Raw genomic sequence first — 24917 nt, 5'->3', positions numbered from 1 at the left:
TGTAAAGCTGTTAACTTTTGAATTCATGAAAATGTTAATATGTGACCCTGGACCACAAAACCAGTCATAAGGGTTATTTTATTGTAAAGATTTTATACATCATCTGAAAGTTGAATAAATAAGCTTTCATTTGATTTATGGTTTGTTATGATAGGACAATACTTGGCTGAGATACAACTATTTGAAAATGTGGAAACTGAGGGTGCAGAAAAAATCTAAATATTGAGAAATTCGCCTATAAAGCTGTCCAAATGAATTCTTAGCAATAAATATTTCTAATAAAAAATTAAGTGTTGATAAATTTACAAAATATCTTCATGTAACATGAAAAAAAAAAAAAAAATCAATCATTTTGACCCATACAATATATTGTTGGCTATTGCTACAAATATACCCGACTAGTTTTGTTGTCAAGGGTCACATATTTTCAAAATGTTAGTTGGTAAGAAAGAAATGTACACCTGCTCACTACCACGTGTAAATGGTGCATAAAACGTTCTGTGTTCTTTTTGGCAAACTGATGACACCGAATTTTGATGCACTACCATAATAATATTTCACAAGTTTGTTTGCCCTGTCCTTGTTTTTTTTTTTTTTGTAACTGTACAACTTTGGGTTAAACACAGCGCTTGTCACTGTCAATTTTTACCCAGCCATCCAATTAATGGAGTAGGGGTGAGACAAATACTACAACAACCAACCATCCTACTTGCACAACAACCGAACAACAGTGGAGAAGTTAATTATTCGCTGGTTACAAAATTTTTATATTCAGTAATATTCTTCAAAATGAGATACTAGTAATACATTACTGTCATGGATCATATAATCAAGGCATCTCAGCTGTAAAAACGCTGTGCCACCAAAACTTTCTCTAGTGCCACCAGCTAGCTGTTTACAGAAGAGCGCCTGGCTAAAAACGCTTTGGTGGATTGGGTAAATCTGCGTTTTATTTATAAAGATAGCGTCTGTTGGAAAATTTGCTATGCCGATTTCGGAGATGTGAGCTCCAGGCGATCACCGGTGCTCAGTGCTCATGTATCTGCCTAGAGCAGCCTTAGCTCAGCTAGTCCTTCTGACATTTGCCACTGGCTCTGATGTCTCTGTAGTGATTAAACATGAGATACAATTAATTTTGGGTATATTTAACAGGCAATGTTGGTCTCATGAATTTGTTATATGTTCCTGGTCATATCGTTTTGGCTCAGCACAACGTTATGTTTAACTTTTATATATTTAGCCATTAGTCTTTTTTACACTTATGCGATATACTGGAGCAAAACCTGAGAAGGTTCCACAGCATTCCTGGACGCATAACTTGCATCGCTGTAATTCATAGGTGGGGGTTTATGCTAATTGTGAATGAATGTGCATGCTATTGGAATTCATTAACGTATACACTGTTTTGAATCTTGTGAGTTTTCGGGAAGGTCTGTTTTGTGCGCAAATTACAGTACACTGATTAACTCATATGTTTACTTAAGTTTTATCAATGAGGCCCACTGTTTGTCAGCTGATCGGCAGTGACGCCACAGTATGATGTATTAAATGGACTCATTTTTGTCAATGATATGCATGATTTAAAGAGCTGTCACTCAGCTCAACTTGTAAAGGGTCCCAACCACAAAAAAACATTGTTGTAATCTCTACACGCAGCACTAGAAAATCCCCCCACACCCAGCGTTCAACCCTGGATCTTTAAGGCATTAAGAATTGCATTACATGTTGTTATGTAGCCATGGACAATAAAACCAAACAATGAATCAAAACAAGCTGTGGTGCACAAGACAGGCCAGTTCCACCAAGGCCTGGAAGTTTATAAACTGTGGCTTTATACAAAAAAAAAAGAGAGCGAAAAGACAGCACAATTTGTGGTTCAAGGCACTGTGATGTCATTTGGATGAGTGCTGCTCACTTTTTGGCCAGGTATCTTAACAGTGAGAGGTGACCGGCTCTTGGCTTTGCTAACTTCTCATGTTTTTAAAGCAAAAGAGGGAGGAGGAGTGTAAATTACTAACAGAGAACTGATGCAACAGCCTGGGTTCGGTGTGAGAAGGTAATGTATTTGGCCAGCGGATGAGGGAAAATAAGTCACCGCACCCTCCAGCACGTGTAATTTAACAGCGGTTGGAACTTGAATTTCAGTTCTGCTCCCTGTGTAATAGGTAAAATTGCTGCAATACAATGTATTCTGTCATAATTTCCCCTTCAATATCACTTCAAATCATATTTCTGTGAATGCCCAGCCATTTGCATATGAAGGAACGACTAAAAACAGCCTGTGAGAATCCCACCTGTGTGTTCGTATTTATGGCGGAGCAGTGAACTGCTCTTCTGGAAGATTTTGTCACACAGGTCACAGGCGTACAGCCCACTCTCCGTCCTTTTCATCTTCTTTCTTGTCGGCCCTGAGTCTGAATCTGTCTGTTCTTCCAATGCTGAGGTGACCTCTGATCCCATCTCCTGTTTCTCCTCCTACATCATGAGAAAAAGCAGATCATTGGGATTTGAAATAATATAACCATGGTATGTACATGTACGCATGCAGTGAGTGTAGGGCTCTCACCTTGATGCCATTGACGTGTATAACGTTTTTCTGCGGTGTGTCGTTCCCTGCTGGGCTGGAGGATGTAGTGGTGTAACTGTAAGTCAGCTGCGGGATCAGGATGGTCTGTTTAGTGGTGGTAAGTGCACGAAGACATTGCGCTTGTCCCTGGTCAGTGATAGCCACAAGGGTGGGCAGTTGAGTGGTCACGATGTTTATGGGATTGGCACTTGGTTGGCTGGCAAATATGGCAGCATTGGTGCTTGGATTGCTGAGCAGTTCCTTCTTTGTGCAAGTCAAATTCAGCGGCTCCTCTTGAGCCGAGTAAACAGTGTTTACGTGACCGCTAGCCACAGCAGCTGTAGCAGCAGATTTTGGTAGCGACAGATCGAGAGGTCCCTCGCCTTCCTCGAGAGTCCTGGCTGGGACAGGGCCGTCAGCCGATAGGTTTAGTGGTGAAGGGGATGTAGGAACGCTCTCGATCCCGTTCTCCCCAGCTGCTACGCCCTCAGCTGGGCTACAGCATTCCCTGTCTCCTTGCTCCTCTGAGTTAATTTGCTTATCCGACTCTACATCTCTAGTCCCATCTGAATCACCAGGAGTGGTCTGCTCATCCTCAGCCGGGGGTGAGGAGGGATCTACAGAGATCTGTCCCAATTGCATCTTCTCAAACCACTTCTTCACCACCTCTGCCGGAAGACTGACCGACTCGGATATCTTTGCCAGCTCCTCCTTAGTGGGCTCATTGTTTAAGGCGAAGTAAGCCTTGAGCAAGGAGAGAAGGTTCTTCAGCGGAGGCTGACCAGGACACAGTCCTTCCTCCAAGTCTATCTTCCCCTCAAGGTTTTTCCCGTTTACCCTTTTATGTCCATCTTTACCACAGTGCTTAAGTGTTGTGTCATTGTGTAAAATACTTTTCTCGTCCACAGTGTTGGTGGTTTTGTCCCTATTCGTCTTGACCGTCAGGTCCTCTGGCAGCTTTTGAGACTTGCAGGCTTCTGTGTTCAAGCCCAAAGGTTCCTTCTTCGGACTTTGAAGGACTGCCTGGGCCTGTGAAGGGTCTAGACTGTAATTGATGAAGATCTTAGCACTACCATCCTGATCCAAGATGGGAAGACTAATGGCCTGTATGACTTGCTGGGGTGCTTGGGCAATTCCCACCCCTCCTGCTCCAACAATTCCCGTCCCCGCTTGCTGCCCCTTTTCCAGCACTTGCCTGATGACGTTCCCATCCACTGCCACCTTCAGCACGTTCTGTAAGTCTCCCAGGTTGATGCTGATTGGCGATACCAGGCCCACCGTTGGGAGAACAACAGCCTGTACGGCGCCCTGAAGAGGGGCTGCCGCCCCACCCTGGAAAATGCCATTTACGCCTCTAGCAGATGGGGCCACCACCACAGGCTTGTACTCGTAGTCCAGTGGCTCGGACTTGATCTGTGTCAAGGGAAGCTGTTCCTGAAGGGGTTTGCTATTGTCCAGTTTGTCTCTGACTTGGACACGTGCCGTGGGGGAAGAGGTTGGCAGGGATGGGGAAGAGCACTGCGGGGTCTTGGCAGCCCCGGTGGCGGGAGAAGGTCGCGGCCGCCCGTTTACTGAGATGAGGCCGATGCATTTCTTACTGCTGATGTGGGAACTGTAAGAGCCGGAATGAGAGAAACGCTTCTTGCAGTTGGAGCACTCGTAAGGCTTTTCTCCTACACAACACATACAATAAAAATTAGAAAAGCAACAATGCACATATAAATAAAGAGGTCTTCAACTCTATTGCTTTTGCTGCTGAGGACACATTGTGTGTTTCAGATTTGTGACGACCAGAAGAATGGTGAGTGCATCTTTTCAGGTAAATTAAATGGACACTTCTTAGGTTGTCCTCAAAAGAAACTACAACACAGAAAATGATTTTTTTTTTCCCATAAAGGCTATAAAAACAGTCTGCAGTGTTTAAAGGACAAACTCTCTTAGGAAGCCTTTGACAGCAAGTACTGTAAGCACTTTGAAATTCTTGAATGCTGAATTGCCCTACAAATTTGTACAAAGAAGTGAACAAATGCACAAACATGTGCATGCTTGCAAACACACACAGATACAGCAACATATCTCAAGCAGTCCTCACCACTGTGGATGCGCAGGTGTTCTTTCAGGTGGTGTTTGTACTTGAAGGCTTTGCCACATTCAGTGCATTTAAACTTTCGATTCCCTCCTCCACCTGACTGAGTAACATGCCGCTAAAAACAAGAGAGAGAATGCGTTATCAGATGAACAATACTGCTGTAGTTTATCAGTAAGTGTAAAATCTCAAAAAGTGTTTAATTTTTAACCATCGATATATCAAATATACTTAAATTGCTTATTGACAACATCTTTTTTTATATGTGACCCTGGACCACAAAACCAGTCTTAAGTAACATATATATGTAGCAATAACCAAAAAAACATTGTATGGCTCCAAATTAACGATTTTTCTGTTATGCCAAAAATCATTAGGATATTAAGTAAAGATCATGTTCCATGAAGATATTTTGCAAATTTTCTACCGTAAATATATTAAAACTTACTGTTTGATTAGTAATATGCATTGCTAAGAACTTCATTTGACAGTTTTAATAGTAATTTTTCTCCATATTTTGTTGTATCGCTGCCAAATATTGTCCTGTCCTAACAAACAGTACATCAACGAAATTGCAATTATAGCTAATTCATCTAAAAGCTGAATAGCACATAAATCTCAGTTTCAAAAAATTGACCCTTTCGACTGATTTTGTGGTTCCATATTCACATAAGGTCACATATTCTACCCTTTTTAGTTTTTTTCTCTATGTATTGATTAGTGATATTATTAAATCCAATCATTTTGAGTCTGATTTTAGATCTTTGGGTTTCACTACAACACAAATTAGTCTAAAATTGTAACCTTATAGCCCCTAGAAAAACATTTTAAACATGTTAGATTTAACACAGTAAACCAAAATATGTCACTGAATCACACTTCTCACAAACATTACAGAATAAGGACAGAATACCTGTTCTCGGCCAGCTTTGTGTGCGGTCATGTGTCTGTCTAGCTGTGTTCGGTAGGCAAAGGTGTAGCTGCAGAGGGAGCAGCTGAAGTTGTCCTCACTCTTCTCGTGTCTGTATTTAATGTGTTCCTTCAGTGAGGTGTAACGCTTGTAGCCACGAGAGCAATAGGGACAGGTGAGGAGCTGAGAAAATGAGTCTGGCGTGCCTGAGAGTGAGAGAGAAGAGAGTATTATAAATGAGTAGAGGTTTATGTGTGTACTCATTTTAATTTCATATGACTCCCTCTTTTATCTCTCTCTTTTCTTTTTTCTCAAAAACATATTTAAAACAAAAAAAAGTCTTATTTGCATGCAATTATTTAATGTGTTGTTCAAATATATTTGAAGAGGTGTGTGAGTAGACTAATGCACTGTAATACAAGGCAATCCAGTTCCATGGATTTCTGGCATAGATGATTTATCTGTGAAGTGAGTGTGTGTGTGCGCATGTAGACATGGATCAATGCACTGGCAAATGAGAATATGAGAGTTAGGGCAGATCTTTAATGTGTGACACTTCCTATCCTGAAATATCTCCAGCATGAAGAGCTGAAGAACAGCAGCCAAAATAAAATGAACAAGGATTGGCAGCTGGGTAATCAAAGAAAACCACGGCAACAAGGCAAATAATTACATGGATGAACAATGGATTTCATAAAGGAAAAAAAAAGCCTGTTATGAAAGCAACATGAATAACAAGCTAGAGAAGATTTGACAGTACATATTAACAGAATAATAAAGCCACGGATGACACATCACACGCTGTCATACATTAAGGAATTAGTTAAGTTTAATTGAAATGCCATTATAGAGCAAACAAATTAAGCTATACCACTATACATGCATCTACCTTATATAACGCTAATACACTAGCAGTCAAAAGTTTTTCAACACCTACGTTTTTTTGTTGTTGTTGTTGATTTTCTGCTCACCAAGCCTGCATTTATTTGATCCACAAATAAATACAGCACAAACCTTTTTTTGATAGTTCTGATAATTTTCTGATAATTTTTGATAATATTCTGATTTGCTTTTCAAAAAACATGTATTATTATTAAGATGTTGAAAACAGCTGAGTAGATTTTTATTTTTTTTTTCAGGTTTCTTTGATGAATAGAACATCAGAAGAACAGCATTTATCTGAAATAGAAATCTTTTGTAACATTATAAATGTCTTTATCATCACTTTTGATCAATTTAAAGCATCCTTGCTAAATAAAAGTATTAATTTCTATAATTTCTTACCCAAAAAAGAAAAAAAAAATATACCGAAGCTTTTTACTTCAGATAAATGCTGATCTTTGGATCTTTTTATTCAACAAAAATGTACTCAACTGTTTTAAATATTGATAATAATAATAATAATGATAATAATAATAATAATAAATGTTTCTTAAGCAGCAAATCAGCATATTAGTATGATTTCTGAAGGATCATCTGACACTGGAGACTGTAGTAATGATGCTAAAAATTCAGCTTTGAAATCACAGCAATAAATTACATTTTAAAATATATTCAAATAGAAAACAGTGATTTTAAATAGTAAAAATATTTCAGAATTTTCCTGTTTTTGGATACTTTGGATCAAATTAAATGCAGGCTTGGTGAGCAGAAGAGACTTTATAAAAAAAAAAAAAAAAACATTAAATATCTTACTGTTCAAAAACTTTTGACTGGTAGTGTATATCTGGGTGAAAATTTTCGAATGTCAACTGGAAAAATAAGCAGGAAACACCTGGACAGGTTTCTGTCCAGCTCTCACACAGGTAACATATTACCTGTTAACAGGTAACCTATTAACCTTTTCTCTCCGGTCAGGTGAAACGTTCTCCCTCTCACAAACACAGCAACAGGGACGTGAGAAAGTAGCTCAGGTATGGGAGATTTGCACAGGTGTTGCAGGTGTACCAAAAATCGTTTCGGAGCCATTAGTGGTCAAGGAGAAGTGTGGCTATTGTGTCTGTCTCCATATGTGAGATCTGAATGTTGAATATCATACAATTGCAGGAAAAAAAAAATGTGAACCCTCATGTCTTCTGCATGAAGTACTCAAAAACAACTCCAGATATACAAACACAGACTGATTAACAATGAGTGTTTATATTTGTCTTGTGTGATGTTACACATGAAGTGTTTACGATGTGTGTGAAGCGTGCGTGCGTACCATTTTCATCATGTCCGCTGGTTTCTGGCGTGCCCTGTCGTGGTTCATCTTCCGGAGCCTCCGGGAAGATGACGGCCGTGTCTCCTTGCTGGAGCATCTCCTCAACCAAAGCATCTCTGCTCCTTTCGTCCTCGTCCGACACGCACTCCTCTTTCACTGCAACACACACAAACACACACTTGAACTGATGCTCACCGCTGTGACAGAATATCAGTCATGTGATACAGCCCAGTGCGTGATAAAAACATGAAGGATGAGAGCAAATAACAGCCAAAATACTTAGTGGTGACTCACTATTAAACAGTACATTAGCTAAATACTCAGTGGAGTTTGAGCGAGTATGAGCTTTAGATACATAGCTTGACATACGTGGGTATGTACACCCACAAAAACACATATTAGTCCTCGATTGCACATTTACCTATTAAAAGCAAATGAAAAAGAAATGACTCTGGTGCAGCTAATTCAATTTCGGGCTTAATGCACAATCTGAGCTCAACGTCCCTATTAAACGAGCTTCTTTAATTTGAGAAATGTACTCTCATTCTCTTTTGCTCACAAACGAGAGATTGGCTCAACTAACGATTGCAAATGAACAAGCGAAGGCTTCGGGAGAAACTGAGCCCTCGGGCGGCACGCTGTTCTGTGCCTTAGCAATGCGCTCTCTCATGCGTATGCTGAAAATGAGTCCGCAATGTCAGCAATTACAACTAATGGCATTTGCTAGCGAGTCAAAACAACATTCGGAAACACCTGAGGACATTTGTGCATTTGTGTGTCGGAACGATTTAAGAGATCCTGCAATATGTGAGGGACAAAACAAAATGAAGAGGGTTTTTTTGTTTATGTCAGTGTTATTTTGCTCGTTCTCACTCTCTTTCTCAGCAGCTCTTTTTGTAGTGTACTCTACCCTTGTCAGCAGTGATGTCTCCATAAGGGACACTGATTCACACCGACACTGTTTATTTGTCTGACATGTAGGCTTTTCTCGCCACAGTATAGACGGACGTCCTTGGTTCTACACAAAGATGACACACATCCTGTCAAGTGTTATTTTATTTATTTATGTATTTTAGTTGCTTTTGTCTTTAAAATTGTTATTTGTGAATTTGATTCAATATCAGTTATTTTGGATAGATATCAGGTACAGTACATGGTTGGTACTACATTAATATAATACTGAAGGGTAAAATGAACAGATTTGTATACAAACACTCAGTAAAGTTTTTATGACAGTAAAGTTACAATTACATACAATATTTCTACTCCAATTCGATTTTTTAAATATAAACATTTAAATTGTGGCTGTCATAAAAACCTGACAGATTTATCAAAACATAAATTAAACAGAATAACAGTAAAAAAATATAATGAAATGAATGTTACACATAGCCAAATGCTCATTTAGAGTTTTCTAGCTGACTAACGAGTTAATGGTCACCGATTATGTTTTTTCCTGTTCTTTAAATGTGATGTTACGTAACATTGTTTACAAGTTACATTGACGTCTTTACTCGGTTGAAACACTGTTTAGCGATTACATGAGACAGGATACGGATTTCGGTAAGTTGTACTCTTTTTTTTTAACATATCTTTGAATGTTTATTCATGGTTATTTCATGCTGAAACTGGAATTAAAGCAGAAGTGATGATTAGTTCAGCTACACTTCACGCTGCCGCTTTTAAACTGAGGGGCCACAGCGATCTGTCACTACATTAAACAGTGCCAAAACGTCATTTATTGTTTGAATATTGTAACATAATGGACAGAATTTGAAATGTAAGACTTTGTTTTTGTATCAAAAGTAACAAAACACAAAGCTTATTGTGATTCATTGGATGGGAACTACAATGTTCCCTTCATTAACTAAAAACAGGCTAGACTAATCGAATCTTGGGATTTTAGAATCGATTAAAATCGAGAAATCTATTTTTACCCAGCCCTAAAGTATTATTAATCATTAACATTTAAATGTTATTATTTTCATTATTTTTATTTTATTAATAAACATATATTTACATGTTATTATTTATTAATAAACATAAATTATACTTTTTTTAATCCATTCTACTCTGATTGAAATGGCATGAATTTAGTTTATGATGATGTCCATAAATAGGAATATTTAATTCATTACATGCAACATTTAGGATTAATCAAGATTAACAAAATACAAATCAAAAAACATTTTAATGTATTGTTAATATCTTGCAATGTTATAGTCATCTCATCGTATTTTTGTTATTTTTTCATTATGATAAAATCATTATATGTGACCCTAGACCACCAAACCAATCATAAGGGTCACTTTTTTTGACATTTAGATTTATACATCATCTGAAAACTGAATTGATGTATGCTTTGTTATAACAGGACAATATTTGGCTGAGATACAACTATTTGAAAATATATAATCTAAGGGTGCAAAAAAAAAATTAATATTGAGAAAATCACCTTTAAAGTTGTCCAAATTAAGTTCTTAGCAATGTATATTACTAATCAAAAATGAACTTTTAATATATTTACAGTAGGAAATTTACAAAATATCTTCATGGAACATGATCTTTACTTAAAATCCTAATGATTTTTGGCATAAAAGAAAAATCGATAATTTTGACCCATACAGTGTATTTTTGTCTATTGCTGTGCTACTTAAGACTGGTTTTGTGGTCCAGTCATTTTGCTGACCAGGGGTGTGTTTCCCGCTTGTAGAGGAAGCTTAAAAATACATAGATTAAAATGCATTTATATTTAGATCAAATGAAAGATATAGCTTGCTTATTGTGCCCAAGAGCATAATTTATTGAGCCCATACGTCTTGTAACAAGGAACTATGCTTCTAACCACAGGTTGAGAGCTGTAGTTCCAACCAAGCAAGTTTGTGACGCTGTTTGCTAATGTTTGTTTGAACTATGGTTTCGGGAAACACCGAATCGTTGAACTATGTTGGTAATGACGGAACTTGCGACCATAGTTGGCTAACGATGCTTTTGGGAAACGCACCCCAGAATAACATTTTCTATCAAGTAAACAAGAGTAACAGAAGACTATGCTAATTTTATACATTCATTTACATACTCATTTAAACTACACTCTCGTTTGCAGACAGAAAACATGAATACACTGAAAAAGATAAACTTATTTTTATTGAGATAAAAATGACCGGCTGTCTTGATCTCCAATGATTTCAATGGGAAATATTTCAGTCCCTCCCAAACGTTCCTGAGAGGTTTAAATCGTGTTGAAATCAGGGTGTGAGATGTTCCACTAGTGAAGGAACAGATGATTACCAGATCTCATGCTCCAAGCTTTGCCCTGCGCTATACAGCCATTACAGCACGCTGTTGTCATGACATCACAACACAACTGTAGCCGTGACAATCTCACATTAGAAGTGGGCCAGAGATAGAGACATAAATGTTAGCGAGGCTGGACGAGACTGTCTCTACACGACAGCGTTTCCAAGAATCGTTCACAAACTGGGCTCAACATTTTATTACGCCTTATTATTAAAGTCCTGTGACATCTTGTGAGGAACAATATCCCCTCAGGCCGTACAATAAAAAAAACTGTTGACAGAGGCAGACTGAGATCGCCTTGTGATTGTACTACAAAATTAAACTGTCTTTGAAAAGAAACAATTAAGATACGTCTTGTAGTCTAAGCTTGGTGAAGTAGCTAACGTATGTGATTATATATGACATCCTGACCTTGTTAAACACATTAAGGGTGAAGGTCAGATAAAGTGCATGAGTGTTCTGTGACAGGCTTGGTTTGATTTGAGGATGACGCTTTAGTTAGCGTGCTAGAGCTGGGTCATATGAGTGTAAAAGCTCAGCCAGTTTAGAGATTTACTTTAACTCGGATGATTAAGTAGAGAAAATGAAGACATATGCACATAAAATCTTGTGAGGTACTGTAAGTGTAGTTCCACAATCCATTAAACCCACTAACAAAACAGTTATGCTTGACTATGGCATTTTCACCGAGGATGAATGTGGCCCAAATCTGATTTTCTGCTCAAATCTGATTTTTCTGTGAGGTTGCTCACATGACCCTTTAAATGTAGCCTGTAACAGATACTGGATTGAACAGACAACACTCTTAAACAGATTTTTGCTGTAAAACACTCCACCCTTGCATGTCCATCTGAGCTAAATAGGTGGAGGCAGTGTTACAAATTATACATTGAATAATTATAAAAGTATGGAGCCACACATCATTTTTAATTATGCTCATGATATAATAATTTGTTTCCTTTTTTTACTAAATCGTGTGCACAAAATAGTAATTAGTTCCGTCGTTTTCCTAAATCGTGTACACAAAATAATTTGTTCCCTTGTTTTAGTCAATTGTGCACATGAAATAATAATTAATTCCCTCTTCTTACTAAATTGTGCACACAATATAATGTGTTCCCTCATTTTAATAAAAAGTCGTGTGCATGATATAAGATTTTGTTCCCTTGTTTTACTAAATCATGCACCCAATATAATAATTCATTCCCTCGTTTTACTAAATTGTGCACATGAAATAATTAGTTCCCTCATTTTACTAAATCGTGCACTAAATAATTTGTTCCCTCGTTTTACTAAATTGTGTGCACAATATAATACTTCATTCCCTTGTTTTACTAAATCGAGAGCATGATATAATAATTAATTCCCTTGTTTTACTAAATAATGCCTATGGTATAATAATTTGTTTCCTCATTTTACTAAAACGTGCACACAATATAATAATTTGTTCCCTCATTTTACTAAATTGTGCACACAAAATACTGATTTGATTCCTTACTTTACTAAATTGTGCACACAATATAATAATTGGTTCCCTTGATTTACGAAATTATGCACACAAAATAATTTGTTCCCTCATTTTACTAAATTGTGCGCATTAAATATTTTGTTCCCTCGTTTTACTAAATTGGGCGGAGGATATAATTCATTCCTTCGTTTTACTAAATTGAGTGCATGATATAATAATTCCTTCCCTCGTTTTACAAAATCATGCACATGATATAATACGTTCCCATTGTTTTACTAAATTGTGCACATGAAATAATTAATTCCCTATTTTTACTAAATTGTGCACGATATAATAATTTGTTCCCTCGTTTTACTAAATCGTGTGCACAATATAATTCGTTCCCTCGTTTTTCTAAATTGTGCGCACAATATAATAATTTGTTCCTCAGTTTTACTAAATCGCTAATATATATGCATACAGATATATTCTAAATCAGTAGGTTAAATTAGTTTTATTCAGCAATGATGGATTAAAATAATCAAAAGTAAATACATTTATAATGTTACAAATACTTCCATTAAAAATAAATGCTGTTCTTTTACACCAAAGAATCCTAAAAGAAATCACGGTTTACACCAAAATCTCAAGCTGTTTTCAACGTTGATAATAATAAGAAATGTTTTTTGAGCAGCAAATCAGCATATTAGAATGATTTCTGAAGTATCATGTGACACTGAAGGCTGGAGTAATGACTGCTAAAAAGTTGTTTTAAATTCATATTATATTTCACAATATACTGCATTTTCGGTAAAATACTTAATCATACCGACCCCAAACGTTGGGGTTAGAAAGAATACAAACTGGACATCTCTTTATTAGATTCATATGATTCAAGTCTTGTGCAACTCACAGCACAGTAGGCCGTGAGCAAGGACTACATTTCCCAGAATTCACCAGCTTCACTTTTCCTGATTAAAGTTCTGGTGAGATTTCCATTATGAGTCAGGCACTTACAGCGCTTTCCCCAGTGACCAATTACTCCGTCACCATATGCTCATGCACTAAAAGTCAAATATAGAATGTAATCCTCCCCAACAGTAAAAAATGAGGTAAACCCATCCGCCATGTTTCTTGTTCCATTATGCTAGGTGCCTCTGCTCACCGCATTACGTAAATGGCTGATTCCTAATGCCTGTTCAAGAAACGTGTGGTTAAATTACAGGGAAATAGAGCAGCTTGACATATCGAATTGGATATGCAGCGTCACTATCCATGCCACAGTAATAATATATTGGTTTACGGAGTATTTACCCATTAAATGACTGCAAGAGAAGCGTTTTCATCTCAGAGAGCACGAGAGCTGACACTGAACGAGAAGAATCGTGAAGGACGGAGGAAAAGTAAAAGCGGAGGATGAGGTAGAGGGGCGCACAAGAATTGTAGCCTTAAAACAAACACAGACAGAGAGACCACAGAGTCTCAGCCATACGGTCTCTAAGCGAGCTGGTACTCCAATACAGAGATCGCTGCCAAGATAAAAAAGAAAGAGAAAAGAAAATAATGAAAGGTGTGGGGTAGAGCGAGAGTTGGACTGATAGTGCTGAACCATTATGGCTAGTGGCTGCTTTACAGCCTTGAGCTCTATGAATGATGGGAAGCTTAGGCAGAGAAGTGTATATAACTCAAACACGACGTCTGAGAACAGAGAACAATGCACATTACATCTCGGCAGACCAATTTCTCTATGTGACACGCCTCGTAATGGCTCGTATATCTGGACTTCTTGCTGCAACCGAGCCTTTGGCGATGGAAAGCCACGAAATGAAGAAAAGCTGCAACAGGTGCTGTAACATGTTAAAAGGAAGAATTCTGGGAAAACATTAGATGCTCACAACAACAATTCATTCAGAGCTACAACAAAGAAGCAACAGGCGGACAAAGAAAGACTGCAAAGAGATGAAGGTGGGATGGAGGTAAAAAAAAAAGAAGCATTCAAAGGGAAAAAGAGAGAGCGTGTGTGTAGTCCCTCTCTTAACTCGGGTTTCTGTGAAGTGTTTAATGTTTGGAGAGCTCTGCCAAAAACAATGACTTTCTTTTTCACTGAAGCTCCATCCTGCAGAGAACTGACAGAGAAGCCGGTAGAGAGGAATGAATGAATGAATGAATACTGGCAGAAATTAAAATGACAGAGGACTATGAATTTCTGGAGAGAGTAGAAAATGTACCGAATGAAAACCTGAACAAGAGGCTGCTGCGCAAGCAGCGGCCGTAGTTATAGCGGCGGTATATTACCTGCCATGATGCCTGCGTCCCGCAACACTAAGCTTAATGCACAATAGCACCCTGGTAGCTCGCACACAACAAACTTTGTGTTCACCTTTTCCAGCATAAACAATCCCCACACTGCAGGCAATACATATTAGCCCAGAAACAGAAGAAATGCCTTTCGTTGAAAGCAAAGGAGCGCTATTGTATCCCAGTCACTCTTTATCAAGGCTTATTATCCAGATGGAGCCAAGATTTTACCATCACAATAAGGTCTGCATTTTCAACCTGTGCTTGAAAGGCAGCAAAGGAATGGTGTTAGACCATCTAAATTAGTGTCTGTAAGAGAGATTACGCTTCATGTTCCCTTAAAATAACAATAAACCTACAAGTGTTATAAAGTTAATGGTTCACTTGTCACCTAAAAAATGATGTTGATTTGTAAAGTCAACTAAGAAGGTGCTTACACTTTTCTGATAACCCATGTTTGACTTTTTACTTTTAGTCATTCAAATGACGTTTTAAATAGAGATTATTTAAAAAAAAATTCTTCGAAATTCATGACTTTCCAATAAACTCGCAATTCTGACTTTTTCACGCAAATGTGAGTTTGTATCTCGCAATTCTCAGATTTGTGAGATATAATCAGAGTTGTGATCTTATATCACGCAATTCTCACTTTATTTCTCAGAATTGCAATTTTATTCCACAGAATTGCAACTTTATTTCAGAATTGCGACTTTATTTCTCAGAATTGCAACTTTATTTAGCAGAATTGTGACTTTATTTCTCAGAATTGTGAGCTTATATCACGCAGTTTTCACTTTATTTCTCAGAATTGCAATTTTATTTCTCAGATTTGCGACTATTTCTCAGAGTTGCAACTTTATTTCTCAGAATCGCGACTTTATTTAGCAGAATTCCGACTTCATTCCTCAGAATTGTGAGTTTATATCATGCAATTCTCACTTTATTTCTCAGAATTGCAACTTTATTTCTCAGAATTGCAACTTTATTTCTCAGAATTGCATTTTTATTAAGCAGAATTACGACTTTATTTGTCAGAATTGTGAGCTTATATCACACAGTTCTCACTTTATTTCTTAGAATTGCAACTTTATTTTAAAATTACAAATAATTCTCAGAATTGCGACTTTATTTCTTAGAATTGCAACTTTATTTCTTAGAATTGCAACTTTATTTCTTAGAATTGCAACTTTATTTTAAAATTACAAATAATTCTCAGAATTGCGACTTTATTTCTTAGAATTGCAACTTTATTTTAAAATTACTAATAATTCTCAGAATTGCGACTTTATTTCTTAGAATTGCAACTTTATTTTAAAATTACAAATAATTCTCAGAATTGCGACTTTATTTCTTAGAATTGCAACTTTATTTTAAAATTACTATTAATTCTCAGAATTGCGACTTTATTTCTTAGAATTGCAACTTTATTTCTTGGAATTGTGAGTTTATATCACGCAGTTCTCACTTTATTTCTTAGAATTGCAACTTTATTCCACAGAATTGCAACTTTATTTCTCAGTATTGCAACTTTATTTCTCAGTATTGCAACTTTATTTCTCAGTATTGCTACTTTATTTCTCAGAATTGTGAGCTTATATCACACAGTTCTCACTTTATTTCTTAGAATTGCAACTTTATTTCTCAGAATTGTGAGCTTATATCACACAGTTCTCACTTTATTTCTTAGAATTGCAACTTTATTTCTCAGAATTGTGAGCTTATATCACACAGTTCTCACTATATTTCTCAGAATTGCGACTTTATTTAGCCGAATTGCAACTTTATTTCTCAGAATTGTGAGCTTATATCATGCAATTCTCACTTTATTTCTCAGAATTGCAACTTTATTTCTCAGAATTGCAACTTTATTTCTCAGAATTGCATTTTTATTAAGCAGAATTGCGACTTTATTTCTCAGAATTGTGAGCTTATATCACGCAGTTCTCACTTTATTTCTTAGAATTGCAACTTTTTCAAAATTCCGAATAATTCTCAGAATTGCGACTTTATTTTTTAGAATTGCAGCTTTATTTCTCAGCATTGCAAGTTTTTATAACGCAATTCTGACTTTATTTCTTAGACTTTAAAAAAGTCAGAATTGAGAGATTTAAAAAGTTTTTATTTTTTATTCAGTGGCGGAAACAGCTTCTATAGGTTTCAGACCTGTAAATTAGACTTATTAGACTTTTGAAATTTCCTGATAATTATAGTACAAGTGTTTTTTTGTTTGCACTACTGTTTAAAAATTGAGTTACGTTTTTTTTTTTTACGTTTTTGTCTCTTAGTCTCTTATGCACACCAATTCTGCATTTATTTGATCCAAATACAATAAAAAGAGTAATACTGTGAAATAATATGCTGTGATGCAATCTTGAATTTCCAGGAGCCATTACTCCAGTCTTCAGTGTCACATGAATCTTCAAAAATCATTCTAATATTCTGCTTTGGTGCCCAAGAAATGTTTCTGATTATCATCAATGTTAAGTAAGGTTGCTTGGTATTTTTGTGGAGACAGTGATATATTTTTCAGGATTCTTAATGAACTGAAAGTTCAAAAGAGAAACATTTATTTAATTAGAAATCTTCTGTCACATCATAAATGCCTTTACAGTCACTTTTGATCAATTTAATGAGTCTCGGCAGAATAAAAGCATTAGTTTTCTTTATTTAAAAAAAAAATTGTGTTATGTGTGATGACAGAGATTGCATCTTTAAATTCATCCCCAGCTTCACAGTCACTCACATTCAGGCTGTTGCATCATGTCTAGCACTCTTTTTGGAGCATCCTGCCACGCGCTTTGCATTTTTAAGACAGTGTGTCAATTTAAAAATAGTCAAACTTTTAAAATATGCATCTAGAGACACGTTCATTCTCTTCTATCTAGCTGTTTCTTGAAGGCAAGAATGTGTCTTATGTAAACACTCCCTGAGAAACTAGTCTGATTAGGATCGGGTGAACCTGAAATGAGACTTAATATAGAGAGCTTCCTTGATAACGATATGTCACAAAAGGGCGGGCTTACCATCGTCCCATCTGCCGTCGGGGTCGACGGTCCCGTTAGGGTCATCGTCAGGGGCCACACTGTCACAGTCAGCCCCGTCCAGGAGACTCCCTTCCTCCTCCACGATGTGAAGCTTATCCTCATCATCTGAGTCTGACTGGCCCTCCAGCACATGACTGTAGTTACTCACTGCAGAGACACAGAGAAAACACAACATTTAAAGAGAATGCTAACATATGGATCTCGCAAACCACAGAAGGCTTGATGAAACCCTCGAAAGGCGCTGCCGGTGAAAATGGCTACAAGATAGAGCCAGACAAGATTAAAGGGAGACACAGCAGCTCAGATGAAACCAATTGCAAAGCGGGAGAGATGACTGAAGAGATGTAGAGAGATGAAGTGTACTTATGGGAATAATTCAATTAAATGCCAAATAGTAGAGGAGCAGTTCCTGCGTCTTTCAGTGAGCCAATGAAACAAGACAAAGAATCACTCGAGAATGAATCAATAAATCAGGACGGCTTGTGTTAAAGCCATTTGTGGCCAGTGTGGACACAGTCAGACGGTGTAATCAGATCATCTCAAACATGAAATGACGATCAACACGCTGTAATCGTGAGATCATTTACCGTACAATACTGGAAACATATCTTCTAATAGGCGTGCGATCGGCCTTTTGTAAAGATTAAATGCCTCTTTACTTTTTTGACAAAGAGGAGGGACAGGTTGACCTCCATTTCAGCAGCACAGGAAGGAGAGGGAAAGATCGAGCTAAAACACCATTGATTTTCTGTAACAGGCCAGACGGCCTTAATTAGTAATGTGTGTGTTTGCATGCTAGGCTAAGTGTGATTTGACATTCTATTAAAACAGCGGATGACAGAGTGGTAAGCTCACCTAACACGTTCTCATTCGTTAAAGGTAAGTGCTGGCAGGACAAGGCCTCTAATGGAGCAGGCATAAATCAAGCAGAGGTTGACCATTTAGATATAAATTCAGCTAAAAGAGAGACTTAAACCCAGCGACAGGGAACATCCAGAACTTCTATTTATCTCAGGCTGAAGAGTTTGTGGCCACCTGAGGAACCTGTATTATTTTAAAGGAATAATTCACCCCAAAATGGGAATTCTGTCACTATTTATTCACCCTGTTGAGAGGAACATCTTCTGAAAAATATCTTCGGTTAACCAGATTCTTTAAAATATCATCTTTCGTGTTCAGCACAAGAAAGAAATGAATACCAGTTTGGGACAACACGAGAGTGAGTAAATAATAACAGAATTTTAATTTTCGGGTGAGCTATCCCTTTAAAGGAGTTCACTTCCAGTACAAAAATGTATAGATAATTTACTCACACCCTCATCCAAGATGTTCATGTCTGTCTTTCTTTCTTCAGTCATAAAGAAATCTAGTTTTTCAAGGCAAACATTTCAGGATTTTTCTCCATATAGTGGACTTCAATGGTGCCCGCGAGTTTGAACTTCCAAAATGCAGCTGCAGTGTTTACAACCTGAACGTGCAAAGAGGGTCAAACACCCTTTATAAAAAAGGTAAAACAGCGATGTAGGATGATTTTGAAGTTGGAGGAGAAAATTAAATAGTAGTTTTTCGACATACCCTGATTGTCATGAACCGAAATACACGCCTAATTCACGCAGAGCTAGACAAGACGAGCATTTGAGGTTAAAAAGTATATAAATTGTAATTTTTTTTTAGAAATAGTCACTAGATAAGGCCCTTCTTCCTCAGCTGGAATCTTTACAGCCTTTTGAAACTGCATTTAAAATGCATTTTGGAACTTCATTCACGGGCATCATAGAAGTCCACTATATGGAGAACATTTTTGAGAAGAACAATACGAACAGGGTTGCCAGGTTTTCACAACAAATTTGCTCATCTCCTTCTCAAAACTAGCCCAATCATGTTCCAGAGGGTAAATATCGTGTTAGCGGGGTCGCTTTAACTCACGGAGTTGAAAACCAACCCATGACAACAGCGAAAAAGTAGCCCAGTTACGTAGGAAAGCTTTGGACTTGGCAACACATGCGCAAAGCACTGTCATACGAAAGAAACAACAGAGGACCTGATCTGCCGCCGAAGCCAGTGGAATTATATAGGCAATATAAAAAATAAAGACAAGGATGTGAAAGAAGAGAGCAGATTTTTGAATCTATGATACAAGCTCTCATTTTGCTTATATATAGAGTTGTCACTGTAATACTTATGAGTTCTGACACATCACTGTACTTCCACTGACTAGCTTTTGCAACTGTCTTGATAACTTTGGCTACGTAAAATCATTGAAGAGACTCCCATGAGTAGAGAATTGCGACGAATAGAGCGACGTAAAAGTCGCATATTCCGATATGACTGTTCAGATTACGGTCAGATTGCAAAACATTTGACCTGAATCGGATTTAGTACCATATATGGAAGTGGTACAAATCGGAATTGAAAAGATAAGATTCCATGTGGTTTGTGCTGTTCACACTGCCATTAGAAAAACAGATCTAAGTCACATCACATGCAAAAAAAAAAAAAAAAACAGTGTAAACGTAGCCTTGGTCTGCTGTCCCTTTAAGACCTGCCCGCATCTAATATCTGTTTACTCTCACTTTTTACTTTCACTTTAAACATAACCAAATGTGTTTATATGTAAACCTTGTGTTTTTGACAGTATTGGCGCAATCAGATGCGAACGATTACTTTTACGATTACTCAGAACAACGCTCGAATTAAATGTTTAACCGGCAAGGTTTTAAAGCACATGCAAATAATGTACTTTGGTGATTGCAAATAATTGTAGTGTCCTCTGAGTGTAATTCTACCACTGAGTTAACATTTGATGTGAATGTATATCGCATTATACAGTATATTGAGATGGGGGCGCAAGAACTGAAACTGATAAAATGTGCATTATAGCACGACTACGATATTTCTTAAAAAGCAGATGGAAGAGACAGTCAAAAATCGTGATATCGCACACCCAGGTGAGACCTTTTTAAATCCAGCAACAGGAAGCATCCAGACCTTTCAACACTATCTCACAAACAATTTGTACATATTTTACGAGGTGGCTAATTCATATGAATTCGTACGACCTCACCTCATGATTTTGTATGATTTGTCTAGACCGCAGTGACTGGTACGTTTTGGGGCGGGGTTAGGGGTAGGCCATTCATAAATTATGTGAATACGTACGAATTAGCCACCTCGTGAAATATGTAAGTATTGCTATGAAATTAGGTTGCAACTTTTACACCTCTTGGACTGAGAAGTTTGTGGCCACCAGCGGAATCTGTATTATTATTTTTATTTTATTTATTTATTTTTTAAAAAGCATATGCTTGTTAGATATGTTTTGAAGCATGGCTGCTGGTTTGAGATGGTTTAAGCTGGTCCTGAGCTGGTCATGAACAACTAGCTGTTGCTCAGGACCAGTTTAGACCAGCACATGACCATCTTAAACCAGCACATGACCAGCTTGAACCAGCTCATGACCAGCTAAGGACCAGTTTAAACCAGCAGTCATGCTTCAAAACATGCCTAACCAGCAGGGGTTTTTTAATAGGGAGGTGCAACATGAGGGTGAGTAAATGATCCAAGAGCATTCATTTTTTGGGTGAACTATCCTAAAATACAGTCACACATCACACAATGAATATGACGCAAGAGACTGGTAGTAATTATCATCGTAATATGTGTGAATCTTTGTTGACCGTACACAGCAGGTGTATTTTTTTTGCAGGGAAAGGAATAGGTGTGCTGAAAAGCCTTCCTCTCCATCCTCCTCCTCCTCCTCTCTCCATTTCTCTCACTGTTCTCGCTCTCCGTCATTCTTCTTTTCCACTCATCTAAGTACCTCTCTCTCCGGCCAAATCAATTTTCCTTTGAGAGGAGCGAAGTCAGCAGAGGGGCTGGCCATAGATTCACACACACACACACACCATATCTCTTCTACTGGGCTTATCTGGCACATTTACATTCAGCTGATTTTGTGCTTTTTGTTGCACACTTTAACCAACTCTCTCTCTCTCTTGCTCTCACACTCTCAATCTTCTTTTATTTCTCTGGCCGGTACTTTCATTCTCCACCTGTTCTGTGCATGTGCAAACCTCTTAACCTCTTTCTTTCTCTCTATCTCACGCTACATCTTTGGTTTTAAGGTCATGGATCACAGCAAAGGCTTGTGGTACCTGAAAGTAGAGTCTCGATGTGGCGGTGGTTGAAAAATGCTGTTTATAACAAAATCACACAATCATAAAGATAGACCCATCGCTCACTAGCCACAGGTTCTGTCAAACCTATCCGAGTGATGCACGGATCACCACAACAGTCAATTCGGTGTACTGTGAAGGAGATGCTACCAATCCCATCAGGCTGTTCAGCCAAGGGAAGCAAACGGTGTGGCTAGTCAGCAGAAGACAGAAGTAAAGGGACAGCGGAGAGTGTGTGAGCTCACTGTGAATGATCCATGACAAACAGCCACGAGCCTTGTTCCACCGTTCCACATGAGAGATTTCATTACAGCCTTCAGGAGGTACACACAGGAAAAGTGACTAAATAAACGCTTTACAGAGAAAGGAATAGCTCACATTATGCTGGAGCTGTAAGCTAAAACTGTGTAAAGGCACGGGAAGAACAAACTGTACTGAAGAAAAACACATAAAAGACAGCAAAAAACATCTGCGCCTCCAAATAGAAAGTCAGAGGTCAGTTTACCAAAAAGAATTACCACTCATATTTAAATATTTTTTCTGTTCCTTAGGCAGTTTCTAGTCAAAAATCATGAAATAGTAATGTTGTTTACTGTTGATAGCAATACGTTTTAGTAACAGTTAGAAAAACTAATCTGTAATTACACTACAAGTCTCTTCTGCTCACCAAACCTGCGTTTATTTGATTCAAAGTACAGCAAAAACAGTACAATATTTTTACTATTTAAAATAACTGTTTTCTATTTGAATATATTTTAAAATGTAATTTATTCCTGTGATTTTAAAGCTTTTAAATGGCAAGCTATTAGAATGATTTCTGAAGGATCATGTGACACTGAAGACTAGAGTAATGATGCTAAAAATTTAGCATCAAAATTCAGAAAATAAATTATATTTTAAAATATATTCAAATAGAAAACAAGTTATTTTAAATAGTAAAGCTTTTTCAGAATTGTACTGTTTCATTTGTACTTTGGATCAAATAAATGCAAGCTTGGTGAGCAAAAGAGACTTCTTTAAAAATCATTAAAATCTTACTGTTCAAAAACTTTTGACTGGTAGTGTATATTTTCTGAATAATATTTTAATGATTTGTTTTGGATTTAGTTTAATCACAAAAGCAATAAGAATAAGCACATAAGAAATATAGGAAACCATGTTTTCTTTAAAATATCTCACTTGCTTTCTCTCACAGTATATACAGTCAAAAGTTCGCAATCAGAAAGACTTTTTTAAAGAAATTAATACATTTATTTAGCAAGAATGCATTAAACTAATCTAAATTGACAGAATTCTGTGAAATAATGTATAATGGTTTCTACAAAAAAATATTAAGCAGCGCAAAAAACTGCAAAACCAGTATTGGACCGAATTCTGAAAGATCATGTGACACTGAAGACTGGAGTAGTGGCTACTTTTTTAAACCCCAGGTATAGAAAAACAAGTAAATGATGACAGAAAGGGTTACTGAACTACAGCTCATTGTATTTTTAGCATGTGCGCTAACCACCAGGCCAAGGCTCTACTATTACTCAGTTATATAAATGTTTGCTAAATGTATTTTCTATCTCTTAAAATATCACACACACTTGTCCAAATACAAACACTGACATTCCACCGAAACCTTCAATTAACTTTGCGTGTGTTGTCGGCACGTACGGCACTATGAATATGTCAAGTCAGCCTATGAAACCATTAGCCTAATGAGTCTACATTCCTACTGGTCAATCAGTTTTCCAGCTATGCCTCATCTATGGATTTTACAATCAACCCAGTGAAGTGATATGTTGACTGGACAAAAACTGGCTTGCTACTCTGTACCTGTAAGATAAAGCTAGAATTCCCAGAACTCCAGGTGATTGTCTGAAGGTTCTATTTAAAGCGAACACAATCGAGACCCCTAAATGCCCCCTAGGGCCTTGCAGTGACATTTGTCAAGGCACACTGATAATTGCCTCTAAAAGCGATCCCTAAACAAGTATACAATTGTGACTCACCTGGGCAGAGCTCAAACTGCTTGTTAGCGGTACAGTACATCAAATATGGAGCTTTTAAATAATAAATTGAGCCTTCACCCATCTTAACTCCGGTTCAGATAAAAGACACATGAGACTCTGAGGCAGACAAGAGTTATTGATTTGTCATTTAGGAAGGTGAGCTGCAGGTTTCCCATGAGTCTTTGCCACTAAGAACATTCTCATCTCCTACTTGCCCTCTCAATCTCTATGTACAGCTTATTCAAGCACAAGCACAATGTGATTTAGAGGAGCAGGACATGTTACTGGCAGGGTTGCCAGGTGTGCATAACAACTCAAAACTCAAAACTATCCCAATTACGACCAAAACTAGTCTAAAATTGCCTAAAAATCACATTCCACAGGGTCAAAACCTACTTCCAGGAAGGGGATTTTTCATTTCATAAAAGTAGCACAATTCTGCAGGTAAAACACAGACTTGGCAACACAGGTTGCTGGATCAAAATTAACAATAAAATCTAGCAATGTACTAATATTAAAATGTTGGTAACACTTTACAATAAGGTTCATTAGTTAACATGAGTTAACTACATTAGTTAACATGAACTAAGAATGAACAACACTTTTACAGCTTTAATTAATCATAGTTAATGTTAATTTCAGCGTTTACTAATGCATTATTAAAATCACAAGTTGTGTTTGTTTACATTAGTTAATGCACTGTGAACTAATATGAACACACAGTGAATGACTGTATTTTTATTAACTAACATTAGCAAATGTTAATAAATGGTGCAATAAGTGTATTGTTCATTGTTCGTTAAAGTTAGTTAATACGTTAACTAATGTTAACAAATGACCTTATTGTAAAACGTTACATTATCCAAATAAATGTAAAAAAAATATATATAA

The 24917-nt window shown here is 37.2% G+C and overlaps 1 protein-coding gene across 1 annotated transcript in view; it reads right to left on the bottom strand.

Moving 5' to 3' along the window:
• The window catches only part of zeb1b (zinc finger E-box binding homeobox 1b), an 80312-nt gene that overhangs the window by 3889 nt on the left and 51506 nt on the right, over positions 1 to 24917 (bottom strand). The window contains exons 2-7 of the mRNA XM_051124233.1: positions 17834 to 18001; positions 7766 to 7921; positions 5566 to 5768; positions 4659 to 4770; positions 2567 to 4239; positions 2295 to 2475 (exon numbers count right to left, since the gene is read on the bottom strand). Coding sequence (XP_050980190.1) covers positions 2295 to 2475; positions 2567 to 4239; positions 4659 to 4770; positions 5566 to 5768; positions 7766 to 7921; positions 17834 to 18001 — 2493 coding nt within the window. The remainder of the gene's footprint in view (positions 1 to 2294; positions 2476 to 2566; positions 4240 to 4658; positions 4771 to 5565; positions 5769 to 7765; positions 7922 to 17833; positions 18002 to 24917) is intronic.

Source organism: Labeo rohita, chromosome 12 (assembly GCF_022985175.1).
Source record: "Labeo rohita strain BAU-BD-2019 chromosome 12, IGBB_LRoh.1.0, whole genome shotgun sequence".
NCBI lineage: Eukaryota > Metazoa > Chordata > Actinopteri > Cypriniformes > Cyprinidae > Labeo > Labeo rohita.
The sequence above is the reverse complement of the archived record's forward strand: the minus strand, read 5'-3'. Positions and strand labels throughout refer to the sequence as shown.